Genomic DNA, 26,534 nt, shown 5'->3' on the forward strand with positions numbered 1-26,534 from the left:
TGCACATACCTATCAGGTTTTGCCATCTGATCACTGAATAAATAATATAAAATGATTAAAAATAATCACGGTTTTTTCCCTGTGTACCTATCATCATCATCAGCCGGGGTCAATCCACTGCTGGATGAAGGCCTCCCCAAGCTTTCTCCAACTCTCTCGGTCCTGTGTCGTTCGCTGCCACGTATTTCCGTCGAACTTTACCAGTACGTCAATCCAGCGGCTTTTAGGGCGACCCTGTGGCCGTTTCATGCCCCTTGGGTACCACTGGATGACGGCATTTGTCCAGCGGCCGTCCTTTCGGCGAGCAATGTGCCCCGCCCATCTCCATTTCAGCTGTTTGGCAACGTCTATTACATCGTGTACTCTTGTCTGCTTCCTAACCCATTCGTTTCTCTTACGGTCCTTTCGCGTGATGTCCAACATGCACCTCTCCATGCCTCGCTGTGTGACTCTTAGCCTTTGGATACCTATCTCTCGTGTTGAGGGTCCACGTTTCGCAGCCATATGTGAGCACGGGTAGCACACATTGGTTGAACACCCTACGCTTAAGACATAATGGTAGGTCACTCTTGAAGATACTATTCAGACGTCCGAAAGCACTCCATCCCAGCTTTGTTCTTCGAGCAATTTCATCATGCATGCTTCCGTCTATGGACACCTGCTGTCCGAGATAGACGTAGCTGCTGACTTGCTCGAGTTAGGTGTCAGAAATACAGATAATCGCAGGGTCCGAAAAACAGTTCCTCATCACTTTTGTCTTTGAGACATTTATCTTTAGACCGACCGTTTGACTGACATCCGCGAGTTCTTGCATTCATTCTACCTTGGAGGTCTTTCGGGTCTTGTGAGAGTGTGTACCTATAATAATATAATAATAGATAATATTATTATCTATGGTGTACAATTATTTTTGACATTTATGTTATCTATGAATTATTTGCGGTTTGCGCGACCTTCTGATTTTCGCTCCTGCGTCCTGCGACGCAATCTACAAATTCTACGATCGAAGTAATAGATAGGTACCTACATAATAGATATGAACGGTGCTAGAAAATTTAGCTTGAAGATGAATGGCATGGAAGGAAAATCACCATTCTTGATTGGCGTGGCTGGAGGTACAGCTAGTGGCAAGGTATTTGAGATATTTATTCTATTTAGGTTAAATTGTGCAGGAAATGATCTATTTTTGGTGCATTAGAACAGGAAATTCGAAGCTCTGTGTTTTGTTAAAAATGAACCACTGAGACGTTTTATAGTTTTACACGAATGCGGTGCGGAAAAAAGTATATTGGTCAATGGGTTCGGACATAAGAAAGCGAAAAACAAAACATATGGGTAGTGCCTGTACATGTGCATGGGTTTACTGGCAGCAATAGTGTAGTGCGTATTTTAAACTATCGTGACAATAACTGTTTACACGTAAAAGTGCTGACTGTCTCTCCAATTCAGTCTTTAAGAGTGATCGAGACGCGATGTTGTCATTTTATGGTACTATTCCATACTATTTGACAGGTAGTGAAAATCGGTCAACCCAAAGCCGACTTAAGTACAAGCCGAAGCATTTGGAAACTTTCCGACAACGAGTGGTCCTACCTCTTCCACCCCTCTCGCTGCTGTCAATAGGTGACCTATCATTGTTCTTTACAGTGCACATACTGACATGTCTGTCGTGCTCACTAATTTTCAGAGCATATTTATTGATTTAGTTAAAAACTGACTTTTAACGTATCCTTGGAGACTTAGGCCCTCCGCCGACGCAGCAACTAAAATCCGCCGGAACTGAAACTCCAGTATCTTGAAACTGGCCTGTGGGGGTGCTTCGCACACAGTGCGGTTCTTTTTACTGGTTCTCCGCCACCGGCCGCTGTCATCTGTCAGTGAGCGCAGTGTTGCCAACCGAACTATAATTATAGTACATTTTGATTCGCGTACTATTCGAAAAGTTACATTTTCGTCCGCGTACTATTAAAAAAGTATAGTACGTCAAAAATACCACAATTAAAAAAATGCTATTTTTTATAGTACTTATTCCACTTTAATTAATATATTAGGACCGGTTTCGTCCGCCTCAGTGGGACATTTTCAACGTTGAAAATGTCCCACTGAGGCGGACGAAACCGGTCCTAATATATTAATTAAAGTGGAATAAGTACTATAAAAAATAGCATAAATAAGATCTCAGTGTGCGATTTTAGTCAATGGACATGGTTTTGCGTTGTATACCTACTCTAAAAAACTAACGTGACAGTTAATGACGGCGGCCGGTGTTAGCATTTTTCGGTCGTAAGAGGTGTTATAATTAAGTAGGACATCGGAATTTCTCGAATTCTCCGTTATGTTTGTGACAAACAAAAAACTTTCATTTTCTCTACACGTACTATAATTTTTGCCGAAATACTATAATGGCTTGGACCGCATACTATAATTCGATGACAAAAAGATAGCTAAAATTCAAAATGGCGACTGACAGATTACGATGACGGAGAACCAGTAAAAAGCACCCACAGTGCTACTGGAACATTAATATCATAACCTAAAACTGTCAAACTGGCATGATGCCGATGTTGCAAATCGTACCAAAAATCCGACAACACGCATGCTGACGCAATTACTAGAATACATCACTCTCTTTAGTTTATTATTCTGTCATCGAATATTTAATAAATAATGTCTTCGAGCGGGTCAAGTGATGACGAAGCTTTGGTACTATACCAATATTACAGATACAGAAGACAAGATAAAAGAAGATTTTGGATACATCCTTATATTGTTGCCTTCTTTGACGTCTTGGTTTGTAATCTTGTATCTTGATGGTTTATGTTTATGGCATGACGTTGTTAGAAGTGCTACCAATTTTGGTAGGCAAATATGATTTTTTCATCGAATCTACTGATATCGGTACCACTGTTTAATGGATGACTGGCAACTGAGAGACTGGGAGCCTAGCATGTCGCGTTTCCTCATATAGATGATTTACATGACTAATTATACACTAACATTAACACACCTTCTACAAATGTAATAGCTCAATCCTATCTAAGACAATTTTTGGAAATCAATATTACCACCGGTTTTTGAATGATATAATCTGCAGCTGTAGAGTAAAAGGAATCGTGCTTGTCTCATATTTTGTGAGTCACAGGATTGAGCCCCATGATAGGGTTCAAATCACATATTGCTTGGTTGAAGGGTACGGATCTCATGGCCAATCTCCTAAAATGGCGAATCTTCATGTAAAGTCTTATTAAGATTCCTCAAAAGAATGATTCTGAGAAATTCTTTTTTTAATATAATGCCTCCCCCTCCTTAATGTATGACTAAAAATTATATATTAATATGTTAATGCTGCCTGTGTGTTCCGTAATCATGCAAAATCATCAAAGTATGTACTAGTTATTCTAATGTATTTTGTTCCCTCTGTTTGTAGTCAACCGTTTGCCAAAAGATAATGGAAAAGCTGGGACAGGTGGATGTTGATCACAAACAGAGACAGGTGGTTTGTATCAGTCAAGATTCTTTCTACCGAGAGCTGACGCCCGCTGAAAAGCAGAAGGCCGAGAAGGGCCAGTTCAATTTTGACCATCCCGATGCGTTCGATGATGAATTGATATATTCCTCACTTAAAGATATCCTCCTAGGGAAGAAATGTGAACTTCCTGTGTATGATTATAAAAAAAATTCTGTGTGAGTTAAATATTATATTTTCTCTCTCGTTCATTTCCTATTTTACATAATATATAATAATCCTGCATATATTCATTATATGCAACAGAACAGCATTGCCATGTTAATATTGTAATGTTATGTCTTCTGGTTTGGGTTCCAATTTGAGTTGGGTAAGTAAAATTACATAAGTTAGCCTTAGCCACTGCAACACAGTTGGAATAATAACACTACGAGAGATCACGAGTTCGGTGGCTGGAGAGAGTAAAATTGGACCTCACAAGTAGTAGCGAAGGGTGGAAGTAGACTGTGGAGATAATAGTCCACACTAAACTTTGTCAGTCATATTTATTTGTTGTCATTAAACTAAGAATACACATTGCATATATTTTTTAAATTCGAATTAACTTGGCCTAAGCCGAACCATAACAGAAAAAAAATACTGCTCTATCTCTAAAATTATGTATGATCTAATAGAATAATTTTAGATATTTTGTGGATGGAAGAATATTTTTTATCTGATATCTATTATGGGTAGGGTTTAATTGAATTTATAAAACTGAACAATACCAATTTGTATTCTTAGTTTAATGAAAACAAATAAGTACACATTGATGATAAAGTTTAGCATGCACGATGGCCGCGCGGCTTAAGCGTCGGCCTATAACGTCATGGGTCTCGTTGATGGTATTAATAATGATAATAATGAATGTCTGAATATTTTTTAGGTGCAAGGATCAGAAGACAGTGATATATCCCGCAGATGTTGTATTATTTGAGGGCATATTAGTGTTTTACTTTACAAATATAAGAGAGCTGTTTCACATGAAGCTGTTTGTTGATACAGATTCCGACACTAGATTGGCTCGGAGAGGTGAGTTATTATCCTAATCACATTTCTTACACAATATACCGAATGTAAACCGCATAGCTATTTGATTAATGTTTTTCTTCTTACATAAGAAGTAAATTAGTAACAATATGATGGAAACTAACATAGTTCATCACAGTAAATACAGAGGGATATTATTGAAAGTACAGAACATTCCATGGTGTGCTTACATATGCATCCAATTTAAGCTAATAGCCAGACAAGCGCTCCTTGAACACTAATTTTATTTTTGTGTATACATGTTAAACCGAATGTGTGAAATTGCATATTACATGAAATCGGCAAAATTTCGCCTAATTCATGAAAAATCCAAGCCCGTTGCCTTATCCATGAATTAGGTAAATTATCTGCTGAGTGCGTGAATTCGGCAGGGTATGGAATTCTTAAACTGTCAACATGACAGTAGAAAAAGTAAATTTAATACGGGTGGTTTTATTAGTTATAATTGGACATGATATAATTATAATATAATATTATTAGGTTAGGTTTTGTGATTTTGAATTCAACTGAATGTCCATTTTGAGCTTAGCTAACAACTGTCAACAAGCTATCAAATCATACTATCACAAACATTCGACCATTGCCTGATACCCAAGCATGAATCAAATCGCGAAAATACCTTTTAATAAAATTCTTCCGTTATCATATAGTTCTAGATTTTTTTTGGGCATAGTAAATGGATTTGAACGTCATTGTAGTTATTGATTGGTATATTTTTATATAATCAATGACGTTTGACACATTTGCTTAGTTTGATTAGTTGCAAAAAACACCACCGGAACGCCACCATCTATTTTGACCAATGCATGAGCATTTGACACATTTGCTTTAGTTGCAAAAAAACACCACCGGAGCGCCACTATCTAATTTGCCCAATACATGAACTAGGCAGAAAAATTACTGCCGAATTCACGCACTCGACAAATATTTTGCCTAATTCATGAATAAGGCAACGGGCTTACATTTTTCATGAAATAGGCAAAAATTGCAAACATTGCAAAAAACAATTCAAATAGAATAGTACAAAATTATTTTTTTTGTTTTTTAATAACTGCACCACATCGCCATTTTACATTTATTTGAAACAATATCTATCATTTAACTCAGCAATAAATTAATAATATTCTGCAAAAAACATCGATGTTTTATAATTTTTACAAGTCACAAATAACAATATTTTTCACTATAAAATTATATGGACCAAATTTTTTAAACTTCGATATACAATATTTGCAAATGATTAAGGCTATACTTCAGCTGAGGCATGGTCTAAAACGATCGTGACTGTGCGACGCGCAGATTGTGCAAAGAACGCGTGACGAACAAAACATAATTTGTCATAAAAATTCAACATGCGTCCATTTAATGTTATGTTTATTGTTATTTAAGTAATAATAATAATATATTCATTAATATGTTTTGTTTTTCGAGTAAATTCGTATCGTTTTTTAGTCATCTTTACACGATTTAAGAATTAATTCCTCCGACGCCATCACAAAACAAATTGACATGCTCACACGTCGACTATCGCTCTCCGATTGGCAACGCTTGCGAAATTATGTCCCACCTATTGATGAAAATTATTTGCTGTTTCACTGAAGTATGCTCTTCATTTTAATTTATGATTATTGGACATCAATTTCCGAACAGGCATACTTTCAAAATCATTTGTATCTACTGCACTGCAAAATGAAGTTTACAATGTGTTGAATCAACAGACATCTGCAATTTTTCTTTTACCTATTGTGCTGATTTTTTCAAAAAAAAAAGTGTGTGGCTCGCCTAAAATTTTTAAATTCTTAATTTGCTCGAGATATACTAAAGGTTGGGCACCACTGGTTTAATGGCATAATTTTGGATATTTTATAAAAAACGAATATTTTTTGACTATTATCTACTATGGCTTGCTTTACGCAGGGTTTAATTGAATTTAAAAAACTGACCAACACCATCTACTATATTTTGTACTTTTAGTTTAATGAAAAAAAAATAAGTATAACTGACTAAGTTTAGTGTGCACTATTTATGTCGGGTCTTAAGTCTACCTACACCCTTTGCCACTAATGCATAGCCTACCTTTCTGGAACCTCCTCTGGAATTTGATGCATCTAGCATATCCAACGCAACCTCTGCAATGTCATATGCTATGTGATCTTTTCACCCCCAAATTTTAGTTAGGCAGGGTTTCATTGAATTTTAAATACTAACAAACACCATCTACATACACATTGTAGTTCAACCAATTCATTTGACTGACAAAGTTTTAGTTTGCACTATTTGTGTCGGATCTTAACAGCCTACCACCATACTTTGCCACTGTTGTACTGTAACCATAGACACTAGAATGCGGTGCAGGTATTACGGTAATAATTATGATGGCCACTAATTATTTTTCCTTCCAACAGTGCCACGTGATATTATCGAAAGAGGCCGAGACCTGGACCAAGTGTTGAACCAGTACATGAATTTCGTCAAGCCAGCTTTTGACGAATTTTGCTCACCAGTGAGTTATTCTTTTGTTTATTAACTTTGCATGCTTTGCACTTTCGATGCTTTTTATCATACATTATGTTCTAAAAATAGTTTCTATATAACAAGAATTTATTCCGGGAACATCTTACAAAATCGTCTCGTTGGCGACACAGCCATAGATCAAACCTCGTAGGAATGTTGCAACTCTCGCATGCACATACAGCTACGCGACAGTGACGCGCGCAACCTCTCAAAACGTCAACAAAAATTTAAACTGGTAGGAGTAGGAGACTGATATGGTTAGATTAGAAATGGCCGATTTGTAGCGTCTGTGTATACGTAACTGCAATACCGAGATGTCCGACCCAGGTTAGGTTATTGGTCTACATGGGTTCATATGAAAATTTGGTGGTAATGATGGGCCAAAAATTGATAACAAAATAAAGATACTGCTTTTTGAATTCTACCATTATGGATATTAAATTAAAGTACAGAAATCGCTTGAATCTGAGAAAAAAAAACCCTGATGTTGTCGTACAAAAGAAATGTTTTGAAAGAAATCTTCAATCCATTCTATTAATGTCATATGTTCGCTATTCATAGTAGAGCATGTCGTGCACTCGAAAAAAAAATATTCTTCATTTTAGTGCACTTACCCTTTATTTTGTTCCTTTAAATCTTAGAGGATTGATATGTATAATCGCTGGTTACTCTATCCAGTCTGCTCTGTGTTAATCGTTGATAATAAAGCTATCAATATTGAAATAATACACCCTTTTTTCTCCATCAAGTTAAAAAACAATGTTGGTCATGTATCTGCACTGACTGCGGGTGATGCTCACCTGTTAGTTTGATGTTGTGTAGCTTATTACGGCCTTTAAATTTTTGAAACCATCCGTGGCTTGCAGTTAATGTATGTATCAAAACTATCATCATTTTTACACTTTAGGTTTTCAAAAAGACTAGGCTTTCTCCTGTATTACCAGGCTTATTGGAATTTGTTGTTGCTGCACGTCTTCTATCCATATTATGCATAATTTTTCCATTTATTATATTACTATTCCTCTTTTCTTGGTAATTAACATAGATTACATAGGTACTCAACTTTTCACATGATCTGTGATTAGAACTTTAATGAGTATAATTATTCTAATCATAGAATGACACAAAATACTTATGACTTTTTTAAATCGTGAAAGTAGGTACGAATTTATGTAAGTCGAGGATTTACTGTATGTTGGACATATTTTTCTCTCATTTAAATTACCGATGCAGCCCTTTGCCCAAAAATTAAAACTATATCTATAATGAGGTTTTCCAAAACAAATATAAAATTCAGAGAATAATAATTTTTTTGTAAATTCCAGACCAAGAAATTTGCTGATGTCATCATTCCAAGAGGAGCAGAAAACACTGGTGAGTGAACATTTCCTTTTGCTAGTATATTAGAAACCATTTTATTTTCTTATTATGTTTTAATTTTGTTACACACTTGCAACATTGTTGTCTTTTCTATTACAAATATTTGGCATTATCGAAACACCAATAATTTATTTTTGTGGTTCTAAATGACCCAAACAATTGGTAAGTATGCATACTTTGTAAAAAACAATATTATTGTGATTTAGAAACGCATACATACATAAGAATAATCGTACATCGATATTTATAGATCAAGCGATGTTTTAGAGAAATAATTAGATTATTAATAGAATGGCTGACAGTCACTCCTCCCTTTTATAAAAGTTTTTTAAGATAACCCTGCGGAGGCCCATATCGTGTGCATTTTGATATTGTGTCTTTTTTGACAAAATTGATATTTTACATAAACAGCCACTGAATGAATGACACACATATTTTGTAATTGGTCGCATGTGCTCAAAACATCTGATGCTTGTCTTGAATACCAAATTTATCGTAATACGTTACACTGGAACATTTTAAATAGGAAGTTAAAATACAAGTTGAAAAAAATTAAAAAAAAAAAAAACTACTGTAATCGCATCAAAAACATTCAATATGTAATTGAATGTTTTTACTTTGGTTATTTTATAGGTTGACTATTGCCAGAATACTCAGAAATTTTCCTTTCCAATTGGCAAAACTGTGTTTAAATCAAAACATTCTCAAATAAATATTGATCTAGATCGGTCCCTTCTTGAATTTATTTAGTTAATTTGATTGTAGTAGCTACATTTAGTCGTTTCAGCAGGCGAGTGGAATGTGTGGAAATTACTTAATGGTAAGACAAAAACATGATTTGAGTAATTTCGTCTCGTCCTGCACACCTGCTGAAATGCAATACAGGCGGCCCTCAATTTTCGCACGTAATTGGTTCCTGAAAAATGTGTTCGAATGTAAAGGGGTGAAAAAAAAATCATCAAAAAGTGTACTTATCAATGGGTGTAATAAAGTTAACGAGGCGTATTAGCAATCAGGTGTTTTATTTATAAACTTGTCAAGAGACAGTTGAATTACACCCTTTTACGGATTTGAGAAGGTGACGGGGAGCGGAGGAGAGAGGAGTGACTGCATGGCATCGCACAATTTTTGCATTATCAATAAAAATCTAAATTGGAATGTACGAAAAAGCCAATAGTGCGAAAGTAGAACGTTCAAAAATCGAGGGCCGTCTATACATTGCAAGTACCACGGCTAAAAATGTAGCTATTCTAGCAGTCATTCATAATTATATTTTTATGATATCACTTAATCTGTTTTTGTATTCATTCATTCGACCATGTCCGATCCTAATAAGTTCATATGGGCCTCCACAGAGTGGAGGTTTGTATTAACAGATTTTGTTTTTATTAGAAATGGATGTCAGCGACTTGCTCAACCTATTAGGTCCATTTTTTGTATAATGCAGTCAAATTATTGACCGCACACATGCTATGTCCGATTCTCGACCATACACGCTATGTCTGGTACAGTTCTATAAAAATATTTTGGAATACTGTGCACCTTCTATATATTGACATCTTCGTTATGGCGCTGTATGCGATGACAGTATTACGTCACACGCTTTTTGGATGCTGGCGGTATTGCAACGGTTTTAGTTCCTGAAACGACCGCAGTGACATGTATGTCTTGATATAGAAGCCGCAGTGTACATCCTTCATTCTGTTATCTATTAATTGGTTCTTGAATACAAAATCATTCTCGGCAAACAATATCTTGCACATTTAAAGATGTTTGTATATTTGCATGTTTCTATTTTCTTTACTATAAAATCTATTGATTACATTGAACTCGTGAGCAGATATTAAGTTATCATACACATTCTTTTTTCATTGGCTTTACAATCCGTTGTGAATCTGGGACACTTTAAGTCGTTTCTCAATAGATGTCAATTACATGCTTTTCTGGGTCCAAACACGTATGAAAAAAACAATTTGTCAGAATCGGGATTCGATACCGGTATACACGACTTTATAAGCGGATAATATATCATTCGTTAATCATGAACGCGTATGCCTACACATTAATCAGGTCATGTAAGTCAATAAAGTGTATATTTTATGTACTCTCAATGTGATTGAATTTTTAATGATGAAAAATAAAATCGCACATTACATTATACTCTTCAATACTTATAGCTCTTGAAGGGTTTATTTTTCAATTCATAATATTGTCATCATTCTATTTTGTAAAACTCAAATCTCATTTTGATCAAACTGAGATATTCATTGTAATCACACATCTGTGTAAGATTATTGCACCCATAACATGTCTAATCATTTTAAAAATCAATCCTCAAAAACCTCATAAATTATTTACTTCAACCATACATCAGAAAAATTCGCAAACCTCATGAATACATACATACCAATTAATAGTCGTTCCTATTTTGCATGAGGGTTGTTTTTATTTCCATTCCAAATATTTAACCCTTTTCGGTCTTATGTTTGAGTCTACTTTGTAATGATTTTATTCCCACAGTTACTTTGATAAGTTACATTCGAGTCATTAGCGTCAGGTTTTAGCATTTCGACGATATGATTCGCATCTTCGTCAGAATATGTTAAATTACAGCGGAAACACTTCCTTTCAGAGAAAATCGCAAATGATTCGAAAGAGTTAAAATGAAAATTAGTTCGTTGTCTCCTGAAAAAAAGTGTTTTGGATTTACAAGGTATAATAGATAGTTATGTCATTTAGACATGCTTAATTCTTTCACCACTACATACAATGGGATTGATTCTCATACATTTCAATTGTTCACACAAATCCTCATTCCGAATTGGCATTTTAAATGCAAGACTTTTCATTATTTGGCATATTATACTTTGTCGATTCATCATCATAAATTATACGTAGGCTGGAAAAATATTTTATGGAATATTTTTATTATTGTATAGTATACGGGTACCATATTATTTAAGCGGAATTTATTATGCTATCATTGATAGCTAACTAGTAGGTTATTGTATACTATGTTAGATTAAATTAGGGAAGGGTTGTCACAGTATTCAAAACAATATTGGTGTCAACTGCTATTAATTAAAATAAAACACAATATGTAGTACTTATTCTACATAAAGATTGGTTATTAAATTATGCAGAATATTTACCAAGGGCCAAATGCATAGTCATACATATTTGTTTAAGTGGTCTTAAGCAACGTTTATTCTTATGCCACCGCGCTACAGAGACTTAGTGGAAGTGAGAAAAACAAGTGATGAATTTAATATTCTTATTATATAAGACTAACTTACTGTAGAACGTAGACATCTCTGCATTTGGCAATAGTATGATAAAAAAAAAATTACGCCCGCAATTAAATGGATATTGAAGTGTGTTTGTTAATTTTCGTTGTTGCAATGGTTCATCGATTAATATTTTCATTCTTCACGTTTTAATAACAATCTTTTCACGCTTCCTTCAAATGAATGCCATTATTATTTTCTTGCTATTGATACTTAATTCGTAATCGGTCAAAATAAATCATAAAACCAAAAACATCCCGATGAAGATAATAATTGAGGTAGCGAGGATTAAAAGAGTACAAGTGATATATAAGTAAAAAATAAGTTAGTACCAGTTTTCACATCACCACATACCTATTTATGCGTTAAAAAGGATTCAAAAATGTATGCTTTGTATGAAAAAAGTATTTCATAGCATTGAATTACTTTTCTTGAACTACGTGTATTTGTAGTAATAGAGACCTATCTTCATTGTATGTTTTGCCTGATTTATTACCTTTCAAACACTAACAACAATAATATAATGAAATATTATTATTTTTCCGGGAGTATATTATTTCAGAACAATACCTCAGTTGAAAATATTGATGTGGAATTTACAATATCATATTTAACTTTGCAGTTGATTTACTCAAAATGGTTATGTATGCACTTAGATCCTTTTATTCCGCAGTTCCTCAATTATTTTATGGAATTCTTTTGTTACAAGTCATTTATGGTAATTATTCATTCTGTTATGGTATGTTTTTTGAAATTATTATCCGGCGTCGGCATTAGCTTGTGCAGACAGAGTTGTAAAAGAAAATGTAACGATGCTGTGATAACAGAGTGCGAAAAGACAGAACAGAAAATATCCGACAAAATGCTGGTTGCTTGTTGCAGTCGCTATCGACCTAATCGTCCATCACATCGGCGACATTCTGAAACAAAAGAAATTGCAGGCGGCCAAAGAGGAGGCAGACGCGTGGGACGCGGAGCTGCAGCCTGAAGAGGGCGTGGCCTCGGATGCAATCCGCCCCCTCCCCGACACCCTGCGGCCATGGCTGCTCACCGACGGCCTCGAGGACAACATCAGCCGATAGTGACACGCTATCACCTTAACAAGTCAAATTACTTTACTAACTATACTCGAATGACAAATGATTCGGTTCTTTTGTCCGTGTGAATTTCTTGTTTGAATCAGTAACGGTCAACTCTTCTATTCCACATTTATAAACAAAACAAAATATGGCCACCACACACTTGGAGGTACAGTAGAGACTCGATTTAACGGCATTCCATAAAATTCAATCCCAGAATTTTGGAGTTAAGAAATTGTAAAATAAACATTTCTAACTGTATTAAAATTTTCGATTAACGTCTAAAAATACCATTATAAAATCATTGCACAGAATTGAGAGCGTAACCTCTGCCCAGAAGCAAATATTATAAATGAAATAAAAATAAACATATAACAATGTATGTGTACTGATATTATCGAAACATTAACAGCTCGTGTATGCATAAATATGGGAGTTGATCTATACGAATTCGAATGCTAATGCAATGATTTGTCTAGTAAAGGTGTGAATGATTTCTTAATATTGATATAAATATTATGCACAGTAATTTAGCATCATTTAATCTTGCCACGGGGTTTTAGGCATAAATACTTTTACTCTATCAATCTATCTAAATCATGTTATAGTTACTACAAACAGAGGACAAAAAAGTTTCACTCCAATTGCATGAATGATTTGTATTATAGTCTAAATAAGACTATTACATTAATGTTGTATACCCCTTCAATCAATCAACCAATGGAATTGTTGGTTTGAATCCTTCATTTGTTTCTGTCCCTACGATTTGTCTCATCAAAAATGATACTTACAAATGTTATTTCTAATTATCTGTATATTATGTATCGAATTAATCAACCTCTTTGTATTAATGTTTAGAATATTATTCTATTAGTAATACTAGTGTGAATCTTTGATTTTTTAGTATAACTCTATTTTATAACAGGAAACATTATAATTAAGTTTTGAATGCAGTTTTCTTAACTACTTTTCAATTATAGCATTAGAAATTGATAAGGATTTTGCTGACTTGACACAATGTTTGCCCTGTACGCATATCGCCAGTTAATTAAAGATGGCGAATATAACCGCACAATATTCGGTTCACTTTAAGAAATTATTTACCAATATTTCTTTTTTTTTGTAAAAACTGTGCCTTAATATCTACCTCAAACATAAATGCATCCAAAATCAAACAAGAAAATAATTTATACACTTCTTGTAAACGTATTTTAAGGCAATTTTAAAGGAAACTATAATATTCAATTTTTGATGTCGTCCAACCCTCTATCACTGTTGAGAGACATTGTTATTTGGCTGTTGGGTTCACATTGTGTTAAAACAATTTAAAAGTGGCACCAAAATTTGCCTGCATTCAATGCATTGAGTGTTCTCTAAGGCCATGCGTTACAAGGTTGCCACACACTGCAGACTGTATTTCTTTGAGACATTCGCACACAAAGCGTTGTTGAGTCGGACAGTTGTCACTTGGTACGGTAGTCATTGACCCATCTGAGCGGTGAACATGTGTATATACAGCTGCAAGTAGCTTGTGTATGTGACGTGTTCAACCACCGGTAGGTACTCTCAACCATACGTTATTATGTCTGTACTGGGCCATAATTCATAATATATAATATCTTATGACAGGGGTGATAAACCTTTTCTTGTCGGAAGGTCGCATTCATTTATCTTAAATCAAATAAAGCCGCATTTAAGAAACATATATAAAAATTCATGTATCCCTCAATTTTCGCGGTAGAGGGTTCCAAAGGATTTTTTAAGAAAAAATAAAATTTGTTTTTGTTTTTTCTTCACCGCGTAAAAGTGAACCGCATAAATCGAGGGATGAGTGTACATTATTTTGTAAATGAAGGAAAACAATGAAATTTATTAATTCATTTATTTACGGGTTTACCCTTTAAAATGTATGCATACATTATAATATACATATATTTACACGGATATAACGGATATAGTAAATATTTCAAATTAATGAAAACTATGTTTATTAATTTGACAGCTTTTAATGTCAAGCTTTTAATCTTGGAAAGCGTTGGAATATTTGGTTGCAGCGTAGGATTCCGGAGTTTTAGTTGATCCTCGAAATGGGTATCTGTCAATTATGACCTTAATCGTGTCTTGATTAGGGTTAGATAGGAGAATGTAGATTCACAGCAATATGTAGTTGAAAAGCAGGAAAGCATTTTACGAGCATGTTGCCGAAGGGTATTCTACCGCATTTTTCCATATTTCAATTGGATCTTTTTAGCATCAAACAATGACTTGAAAATATCATCTACTGAGCGCTCAATCAATTCCATCTGTAGGTCTTTAGGTGCCTTGATGACATCAACTAGATGAGGCTGAAATGCTAATTGCAGTACGATTTCATGAGTCTCAAAATCGGTAAATCTTTCATTGTATTCTACAATTAATACAAATGACTCGAAAATATATAATTATTCTGCTCATCAATGATCTTCGCTAACTGGGGGAAATGTTCATCCGAAATTTCTTGTTGAAGGAGTGTTGTTAAAAAAGATAGCTCTTTACAAAATGCTGGGATTTTTTTCCACCTTGCAAGGAAATATTCAAGTCATTTTGATTTAACATATCACACAAAAATGCAACCTTCATATGGAAATTTACTTTCAATAACTCACATTGCAGATTCTGTTCTTCATTAAATTCAACTATCTGTTCTCGCACCTGTCCCTGTGATAGCCAAAGCATTTTAGAACGATACGGCAAATCCACACTGAATATCTCATTGTTCGACTTCAGCATGTTACGAAACTGCCGATGCCGTGTTGCATTTGCTCGAATATAGTTAACAATACTTATAACTTGTTGCAAAGTGTCACTTAAAATATTAGACTTAGCACAGAGATTTTGTTGATGAAAGATACAATGGAAAGAAATGAGGGCATTTGGATCTGTTAATTCTTTTTTTATATGTGCAATAAATCCTCCTCCAATTTCGCAACATTTTTCATTAAGGTTCTTGAAGATATCTATTCCACGTGTTCTGCCTGTAAGAGTTCCCAAGGCGAGTAACTCTTCATAGTAAACAAAATCTTCTGTTATAAGTTATAACCCGAACAAAGTAAAACCTGTGCCGAGTCAGTAGTATCAATTGATTCATCCAAAGCAATCGAATAATATGTATTTTCCTTTGGAAGAATTGTATGGAGTTGTTCTGTTAAGTTCAAGGCTAATTCATGCTGCCTATCAGTTGTGGTTGGTCTTGAAAGAGGCAATTGTTTGCACTTTAAAACTGTATCGGGGTCTAAGCATCCCGCATAAACGACTTTATATGTTGCTTCAGTTGCATTATTACCAGGATTTTGGTCCTTATGAGTTTTATAATGCTGGTGAGCATTGATTTTCTTCAATGCTGATATTATAGTATCACAAAACAAACAAAATAATCATCTTATCCTTCGCAGAAACAATATAATATTGCGATTCCCGATCCTCATTAAAATATCATCATGATTTCATCCGTTGGCATTCTCTTGGTTTTCTTTCACTTAATGGATGGGCTGTTACGCAGACAGACTTCAAAAATATTGTCAAGTTGTGCAACTATTTACAAATTATACTTAAAACAGAAACACAATGCACCGTTGCCAAATGCCAAAAACAAACTAGCGCACTTGTTAGTTGAAAGTGGGACAGGGTATCGTGTCAGACAAATCAATGTCTCAAATATATGTAGAAAGTTCAAATATATGGTCTGAAAGTTTTGGCAACTCTGCATTTGCTGATACAGAGGAGGGGATAAATGCACACTGCCAAGCCATACTGTTGCGATGTCGTCCGTCTGCATAAATACTATTTAAACTGGCAGATTTACTAAATAGTTATACATATTAGATTTACGTAAAAAAATGACTGCGGGCGTATCACAGATAAAGTACGCTCTCTATCCCGATGCTTGCGCATTCACTCCGTTGATACTCTACGGGGTTTTATTATAATATAAATTTTATAAATATAAAACCGCATTAAAATGATAAAAAAATAATCAAACATTTTTTTATACCTAATAAATAAAAATTTATATAAAAATAAAAGGATTTATTTTGTAAAATTTGGATTCAGTCAAAAGGCCGCACTTGAGACCATAAAAACCCAGGCCGCAGGTTGTCACCCCTGTCTTATGAGATAATTCCGCTTGTTTGAGTTTCTGCCTATTAACAAATATTCAAATTAAATCAAATTGGTTTGTAAAACATCATTCATGATCTGTGTTTTGGGTTTAGTGTTTTGTCTAGTTGCTCTTTGAAACAAATATAATCTTCCTTATATTATCGATTCCATTAATTTTTAAGAAATCTATTAGCTTGATTCCGTAAATGTCACCTGTCATTAGTGATAAATTATTTTGGTGGGACAGATTACCTGTTTGTCAAATGTCTGTATTACATATAAATTCTGACTAAGGGAAGTAACTCTGGTTAGGTCCAATCATTTCAATCCCTATCACTTAATACTACAATTGGACGTAGTTATGCAGCTATAGATCACACGATACTTGTGCAAAACCGAGATTGATTATCGCTTGAAGTTGACTTCAATATGAAAGCAATCGCCGCAATGGCATCCAAATCAAAACCCCCCTGAAGAACAAGGATCAATCTAGTAAAACTAGATCTAGTTGTCAACCACAGTTATTTTTAATTGCATAACTGCATTCAATTGTCCTGCATTACTTAGTCGAGTATTTCCATATTAGTATTATAGTATTTCCACTAAGATTATGTTTTTTTAAATTGGTCAACATTTATATTTTCACATTGTATGAACATAAAAAAATGCTGCATCTAATTTATAATTTATCTATATCAAATTGTAGTAGATTCTATGATATTAGTTTTATAAAAGTTTATGTAAAATTATGAACAATGAATGATGAACGATTTAGTAAAATTTAGATTTTTCCTACACATAATATTCTTACCAAGTTATGACTGAAACTAAATTATCGATTTTAATACCTAGTTATAAAGTTCAAAAAAAAAAAAATCTAATTGTGTATATTATGTAGTGTTGCAATTATGATACAATAATGACACAAGCAGACACACACACTCAACGACTAACCGACCTTCTGACCTCATCAAGACATGTCATTTTCAATCTGTTCACTGAGTCTCGAGTGATGTAGAAATATTTCTATTTTAGGCCGATCCAACTACTCAGAGTCTGACCGCACACTGCTGTCAGTTTGTCATTTGGTTTTATAATTATAGTTTCCCGAGTTTATAAATTATTTTTACAGACAATAATATGCCCACAATAGCTGAGTGATAACGTGTCTGTTTACAGTGTCGTCTGTCTTTTGGGTCTGGAAAATTCACATGTTCTTTCAATATGTGTTTGAACCCAAAGTATGGATCTAATACAGCGATACTCAACCTGCTGCCCGCGTGCCCCATGCAGCCCTTTAAGCTTTTATGTGCGGCCCGAAACACATTTATTATCAGGAATTTCGTATATCTTGAGATTCGTTCGACTTTGACGCACAGATAGTGACATCCGAAGAGTATTGTCATTATGGTCCACATCAGATCTGGTATAAGAGTGTTGCTATTGCACACGATTAATTTAAAAAACACGCATAATTTGTGAAAAAAGGGGGAGTTTCATGATTTTTTTCGTCACACCAGTAGTGATGCGGCCCGCGTTACTTTACAAATATATGTATTTGGCCCGAAGAAAAAAAGGTTGAGTATCATTGATCTAATAGGTTGAACAAAATGGCTAACATCCATTTTTTCATAAAACTTGTTGAGACAGGTCCACATAGGATTGTAGAGCCAATTAAAAAAAAAAAATGTTTATTGTAGGTACCAGGTGAGCCAACACATATTTTTTGGTTTACTTTTAATTTTGAAGACTAGCGAACATGATGTATGTTGTGAACCAATCAAAACAACCACCGGGACAATCAAATTGGTATTTGAATTGTTGCGTGGAATTGCAGTTGCAGGTTGAAGATTGCTCACTGTAATACTAGACATGAGTCTGCTCGTGTAATTAGAACATTATAAAAATGTAGTCGTCATTCCACAAAACATTTTTTGAGAATCTCAAATGCACACGTCTCATGTGAAGAAATATTGTCTCGAATTTTTAACAAATATGTTATGGTAAATTTGCTATTTGTTTTAACACTATAGTATGATGCACACCCAAACAACCAAAGTCAATTAACTTGACAGAGTGACAATATTATATTATGCATGTATTAGGCAATTCCACAATGACATTGCAAATTCTATAGTACAGTAGGCGCTCAGTAATCCGGCACCAGTGTTGCCAACCGTACTATAATTATAGTATTTGTACTATAATGTTGGTCCGCGTACTATGTACGATATAAAACAGGTATAGTACGCCCAAAATACTATAATTTTGAATATCGCAAAAAATATGTAAAAAGTACTAAAATTTCGATATTTCCGTTCGATAAATTGGTGCAAAGTACTATAATTTCGCAGCATAAGATTTGGAAAAAAAATACTCGAAAAACGTAAAAAATCCCTTGATTTTGGTTTAAAATGAAATTTCTTCGGTAAGCATTTTTGGTCGGAAGAAGTACCTACCTAAATGAAAAGGGGTCTCATAGTTACTCAAATTCTCCGTTTTTTTTTCCTGAGAAACAAAACCTATACATTTCCAACAGATGACAACGCGTACTATATTTTTAATATACTATAATTTTGGAGGGTCTGTACTATAATTCCACTTTCCGGTCGATGTCCCTGTCAACAACAACAACACTGTCCAGCACCCATATTTTTTCACCTATGCCGGATTGTCGGAAATGCCGGATTATTGGATTTCTATAAAAAATAATTCTATCACAGATTTGCACAGTAAAAATCTTTATTAGTTTATGTAAACATAAAAATTGATGTAAACATCTGCTCTGTAATCCGGCAGTTTAATGTGAAACCTGCCGGATTATAGAGCAGGAGAGCTGTGTTGCAAAATGCCAGACTATTGGACGTGCTGGATTGGTGAATGGCGGATTACCGAGCACCTACTGTAGTTCATGATCTTAAAACTAGTTAATATTGTATTTGAATATCCGACGTATACGACATTTCGGACTTAAAAATTAGCCAAATCTATAAGACTGTAAACGCTTTGAATGTATGCACAATAATTTCTGTGGGAAAAGAATGATACTGAGTGATTAGGAGCGGATTATTATCTATTCACTTCATATAAGCCATAAAAAAATTGTGAAGAATTTTTATTAAAATTATCTCACTAATTTTTCATCAGCGCTTTCGGAAGATATCTCATCCTTCTATTTATTTGAATTGATCCTTTTTCCACAGATTTGTTTTAACAAACACCTCTTAAATAAGATTTTTATTATTGAATTCTCTTTTAACAAGCCTAGCCATCTAATAGATGGCGACACAATTTCTACATCCAATGTATGATGTGAAATTATTGCAGTAAGCTCAAATTAACCATGTGATTGGTCATTCAACACATTGGGGAAGACTAGGTTTATATTCTATACCTGAATCATAAACATAATGTTACCACTATAAAATATTTCATTCCCCTAGGGTAGGCGTCGGCAAACTCTTGAACCAAAGGAGCCAAATGTGAGTGGCACAACGGTTAAAAAAAATTCGAGAGCCATACGTATATTTTTATAAATATGATTTATTTCAATGAATTAATTACATTTTATAATTATTTATTTATTAAGTTATGAAGATTTCCTGAATAAACTAACGTAAATACTTAATATTATATGTTTTTATTGTTGACATTATAAATATAATTTTTACAGAATATGAATTACATACAATGTTTACGCATTCCTTAAAACTAATGTGAACAATGACCTTCCATGGATTTCTTTGGAGAGTGTGTATGTTTGGTATGTAACTTGTAGTTTTAATTTCAGGCGCGACTCTCAAATTCTCAGAAAAAATTCTATCGGTTATTTGGCTTCTCTAAATGCTATTTATATTGTTCATGTTTGAAAATGATTGTTCACATACATACTAAAATGTAGACTCGAATATGAGTTCGGAAAGCTATTCCATAATATGTATTAAAAATCGTAATATCTACTTTATGTAGATCTTTTAGAGCGCCCCACTTGTGCCATCACGGAGGGAAAATTAGGCTCGTGATAATGTCATATAATATAATAAGTGTACGAAACAAAGAATAACAATTGTGAAATTGGCAAAGAGCCGCACGCCAATACCCAAAGAGCCTCATGCGGCTCGCGAGCCGCGGTTTGCCGACCCCTGCCCTAGGGGACTGATAATTTTAAATATGGCGATGCATTAATGAGATTAATATTATTTATAAAAAATACTGGTTCATTACATTTGATTCTATTACAATAAATTCGATTTAATCGATTTCAAATCTTGGGATATACTTGTTTTACAACAATTTGTAGTTTTGTTTTTTAATCATGTATTATGAAACAACAAATAAAATACTGCTCAAAACGTTATCCACATAGTTTTTGGTGCTTAAAAAATATGATAAGTTATGTATTGCACTATAACTAACAATTATTAAATATATTTATGGCATTTGTTGATTATATAATAATCATTGTATAATAAAATATAATTAGCGACTTTTTCTACCCAATACATAATCCTAATAATTAAATTTGAATACCGCTTGCTTTTTTCTCTTATTTAAAATCGTTTCTTATTTCTATTTAACTTATTTATTGCTATTATTCTGTGTCAAAATTGTGAATTATATTTATTTAAAACACAGCAACACTTTGGGTATTATTAACTAAATATAGCCAATAGACAATATCAGAAGAAAGTATTCCAAGAATCGCATCTTTGAAAGGGTTGTCTTTTATTTATTTTTAATTTGTAGGATAAAAAAAAAATTAATAACTGAGTAACTCTGTAAATTTTGTACGTCTTAAGCCATACCTACTTATATAATTCGTTGCCGTAGATGTCAAGAGAGCCTACAAGTCTACAGTCTACAAAATCATAATGCTGAGAAACAGGCGTGCAAAGATTTTGTGTGACAAATAAAAGCAACTTTTTATTGAACTTTTTTGTTATTAAAGATATAATGGTGAAACTTTGAACATATAATATACTTTGTGGTGTTATCTTTTTATTATTTTGTACAAATAACTAAAAAAAATATTATCTTAGAAGTTATGTGTGTTATATCTCTTGACCACTGAATATTGAAATGAACAAAAAATGTAGTCAAAAAAGTTTTGTGGCTTAAATCCATTGACCACTGCATCTTTGATGATTTTAAAATGATTTTGTATACTTTACTCATTTTTGCCACATTTGTGGCTTGGCCCCCTCGACATCTACGGCGACGAATTATTGTTTACAACTATCTCAAAACTATCGTATGAAAGTGTATTTACCGTGTTGTTGTGTTCGATATATAGGTATTCCTCGACTTATAACATTTAGCAGTTGTAGCCAAGGAAATGTAATATATTATTATGAAACTCAACTTTCGACCAAAGGAACGTAACTTGGTCACGTGTCGAGGAATACTTGTATTGTATTTACGATCCATTCCATGTCTATTATTCCTATTTTCTTCAATAAAATTATGAACGAAATATATTTTCCCTATTGGAAAACAATGTACAAAATTTTACCAAGAAAAATTGAACAAAATAAATACTGTTGACTGAAACCAAATAAAATTATCTGACATGAATGTACATGGAAATGAAGATACTGAAAGGCGAAACCTGAGTTATTCTTGATTAATGTTATTCAATGTAAAGTTTTCTTTGATAATTTTAAATTATCAAATATATACATATATAAATATCTTGTATTAGTCATCTCCAGTAGATTTTAGTGAGCACTGTTGTTCATCTTTAAAAGCCTGTTGATTTTTTTTCATAATATTACTTCCTTTTCCTATAAAGGCTGAATAATATATATATATTATTCGACCTGATGAAGTATTACAGTAGAACCTCGATTATTCAGATTATAAGAGAATGGTGATTAACCAATAATTTTTCTTCGACTGAGCTAAATAAAAGTATCATCTTTTTCGATTATCAGGATTTATTGTTATTCGAAATACCTCAATCCTCTAATACTCAGATAATCGATGTTCTACTACGAAAGAATGAAATGAAACATCATTATTCAAAGTATTATGATTTACGCTACATGTTTTAATATTTAAAAATATGAAGTGTTTCTGAGTTATAGAATGAGTGATATAGTGTTAATTTTTATTATCTAATAGTTCTTTTGATACCAATATGTTTTTTCTTTATCCTTTGTTGTTTTATAAAATAATGTATTCCGTACTATGAATAAAATCTATTGCATAATATTAATCTTGTGTTTTATTTGTCTTATTGTCACGTCAATTATAATAACAGCACTTTTAATATAATATAATAATATATAATAAACAAACTAGCATATTCTCTAGTTTCATCTAGCATATTCTTCATAATGAAATACAACAAAAATGTAGTATATACATACATACCACAATATTTTTTATGACGTTTTTCTTAGCTCGTATTCTTATTTGTCCGGTACAAATCTTGCAATCGATTTTTAACTAATTTCCCGACTAGCTAGTCATTTGAAACTTTAAGAATATATCAGAACACGATGCCAATGCATTTTTTTAATACTTTTAGCCATCTTTAAGTAGAATTGAATTCATTTTCAGTTAATTCTGTTTTCTATGAAAAGTTATTTCGACACCATTATTGGTTGCTAGGGGGGTCGGGGGTCCTAGCAACTAAATTATTAATATATACGTGCGTTACCATGCAAATCAAAATGATATTTCACTATTATTGCTATCATGTACAAATTTTTTTTATCGTTTAAGCTAGCAAGTCAAGTTTATATGATTCAACAGAAAATTTAAAAACGTTGTATATAAAAAGTTCTTTTTATCTTGTCATTATTTTCTCTTGAATCACTCATCGTAATATCTCTTCAATTATTTAATTTTAAATGACTAGAAAAAAAGAGATTATTCAAGAATATAATGCATAATGATGTTAGAATTTTATGAAACATTAATGACATATTAAAAATGGCCGACAAGAACAGCTGTTTAAGTTTGAATATGTGATAATCAAATAATATGGTACTTATATATGTATCCAGATGTAGTATCATTCTGGATTAAAAATACTGGTCTATCCGGAGCAATGTGCTGTAAATTAAGCCGACTTAAATTCCAGGGGTCCCACACCTTTCCATTCACTACAAGTAAGTGAACTGACTGAAAGTTTTATTTTCCCACGTTTACTAAAATACTTTTATTTTTTCCAGTTGCCATTGATTTGATTGTCCAGCACATTCGGGACTTCTTGAACGGGAGAAGCGGCAACATCAGACCGGACAGAGTGGAGCTCGGCTTCCGCCCGATTGTGGATTCGTTGCCCCCGTCGCCCATGTTTGAATGCGGATCTCCGCAGTTGCAATCCAGCCCCCAGAGAGGCGGGCGAAGATCTACAGTCGGATCCAGACCGCACTGAGGTGCTGCTGACAATCGAGTCTCAGCAGCCGGGTTGTAGAAAAGAGCAAATTAGAATATTGTTAGCCTAACCATTGACGATAAAACAGTTATTCCTAAGTTGCTGTTTCTTATTATTATAAACGTTAAATAATTTTATAAACAGTGGTTTATTTTATGATGTATGAATGAAAGACGAGAATTTGAAGGAGCGTGTTATTTTTATCAGTAAACTTTGGTATTGTAATATTATTTTTTCTAATACTTTGTAAATACCAAAAAATACAATACTAGTCAGTATATTTTGTTCGAATCAGATAAATATAACCACAGGTATTGGTAAAAAATATTGAAATTCTGTTTTGTCATTTTTCTGCTAATTTTAATAATAATGTTATATCAGTGGCGTGCAATCCAAGATGGTTAGATGTTCCTTCAAAAGAAAACCCACTATCAAAAATTACCGCATGGCACTATTACACAGCTATGGGACGGGGCAAAACTGATATTGTAATATTGTTTAGATTAGTGAATTTTACCTTTAATTTCTACATCTTCTAACATGAGAATAATGTTAATGGTGGCTATTTACATATTATTACCTATTTTGAAAACAGTAAAGGCATTTGTCCACGGTCGGATCTGAGTTCAGATGATGGACATTTCTATCCAGAAGACGACAGTATAATATGAGAGAATCCATGTCCGATTTCGTATGAGCAGTAATTATTTCATAGTTGTAGAAGTGCACGCCAAACAATTGTCATAGGTCCTCACTTGGAAAATTTAAAATTAAATATGTGATTTAATAATCTATACTCACTTATTTCTTCTTTCACTTTATCACCAAAAGTCTGCAATCTCTGGCTTTAAAAATACACAAAATTCTCAGCATGTATTTATCTACAAAATCTTATCTCGCTCTATTTGATATATATAGACTGTGGACAAAAGCCAGTGTCACTTCCATTGTTGTTGAAAGTAAAAATTAATTAACCACATCACGTTTAATTAGGCGAGGAATTATCAATCAATTGAAATATATTTTCATGTGTGAAATAATTAAAAAAAACTAGATTATGTTTTATATTCGATTGTTAATTAAAAAAAAAAACATGTTTTATTTTCGTCAGTTTGATGTAATATGCTCTGTTTAAATAATATTATATGGGTGATACATAATAATTTAACACAAAGACTAAAGGATGTCAGAAATTCTCATTTTATTAAATTTATTCAATTGATAATAAATTATTAATGATTAACTTTATGGATTAATAATTGAAAGTGTACGGAGAATTTTATCTGACTATAATAATATAGTCTTACATATTCATTCATAGGCTAAAATATATGCAAAGTTAGCTAAAATCATGGGGGTGGTTGACATGCAAAATATAACCGGAATTTACAAGCTTTGAACTTGACCGATCGCCACACTACGAACTATCCATGTGCATGTTTATTGTCCCGTGAGAGATTACCAAAAGGAAGTACATATGAATGTTTAAGTACGGTACTGCTTTAAGTGTAGGTATTATTTAAATGAAAAGTGTACTTAGAAATGATCAAGGAATTTGAATGTAAGTATCTATCTATCTAGTGCAAATTTAGCCAAATGTATTTTTGCAATTCAACATTATTTTCATTTGCGACTTCATATATTTTTTTATTGACAAACAATATTTTATATATCAAAATATACTATATATTTTATTAACTGCCAATAATTATTAATTTGGCACACATAATAAATGTTTCTTATGGTCATTATTTGTTATTTTTCATATTATTCAGTCATATATTTTTTTTATTATTTTTGTTACACCATGACGTTTCAAATTATTGGAGTAAATATTTTTTATTTATTTAATAGTTCTTCATTAATTATTTTCACTATTTTGCGCACTGGTTAATCATATACCAGTTTTATAATAAATATTATGTAAATAATATTATATTTTAATGTTGTGTACTGTAATTTTATTGAAACAACATTTATTTATTTGGAAAATTAATTACTTGCCATTTTATTTCATATTAGGTGTTCTTATGATTACTAATAAAATGATTGCAAACTGAATAACTGATTGTTATGGATATGTTGTTTATTATTTTAATACATCTTTATCATAAATAATATATTATCCATAAAATCTCCAAGAAACTCGAATTAAAGATTACATATCTATAATTTCAACTGTCATAGAGTATTAA

At 33.0% G+C, this 26,534-nt stretch overlaps 1 protein-coding gene across 2 annotated transcripts; it reads left to right on the forward strand.

Annotated features, from left to right (window-relative positions):
- The first annotated feature begins 958 nt into the window (after positions 1 to 958).
- Positions 959 to 25,802, forward strand: Uck (Uridine-cytidine kinase). 2 transcript variants are annotated; one of them, XM_085947762.1, is made up of 6 exons: positions 959 to 1,132; positions 3,428 to 3,684; positions 4,392 to 4,537; positions 6,961 to 7,058; positions 8,395 to 8,443; positions 24,134 to 25,802. In XM_085947762.1, the coding sequence occupies exons 1-6, from the start codon at positions 1,037 to 1,039 to the stop codon at positions 24,337 to 24,339; spliced, it is 852 nt and encodes a 283-aa protein (XP_085803888.1). In that variant the 5' UTR covers positions 959 to 1,036; the 3' UTR covers positions 24,340 to 25,802. The 2 variants fall into 2 exon arrangements, with proteins under 2 accessions (XP_085803888.1, XP_085803887.1); XM_085947761.1 differs by lacking the exon at positions 24,134 to 25,802 and adding an exon at positions 12,619 to 13,981.
- The last annotated feature ends 732 nt before the right edge of the window (positions 25,803 to 26,534 follow it).

The sequence above is a fragment of the Rhyacophila brunnea genome, unplaced genomic scaffold, assembly GCF_057557595.1.
Source record: "Rhyacophila brunnea isolate RB1 unplaced genomic scaffold, BYU_Rbru_1.0 scaffold_2, whole genome shotgun sequence".
Lineage (NCBI taxonomy): Eukaryota > Metazoa > Arthropoda > Insecta > Trichoptera > Rhyacophilidae > Rhyacophila > Rhyacophila brunnea.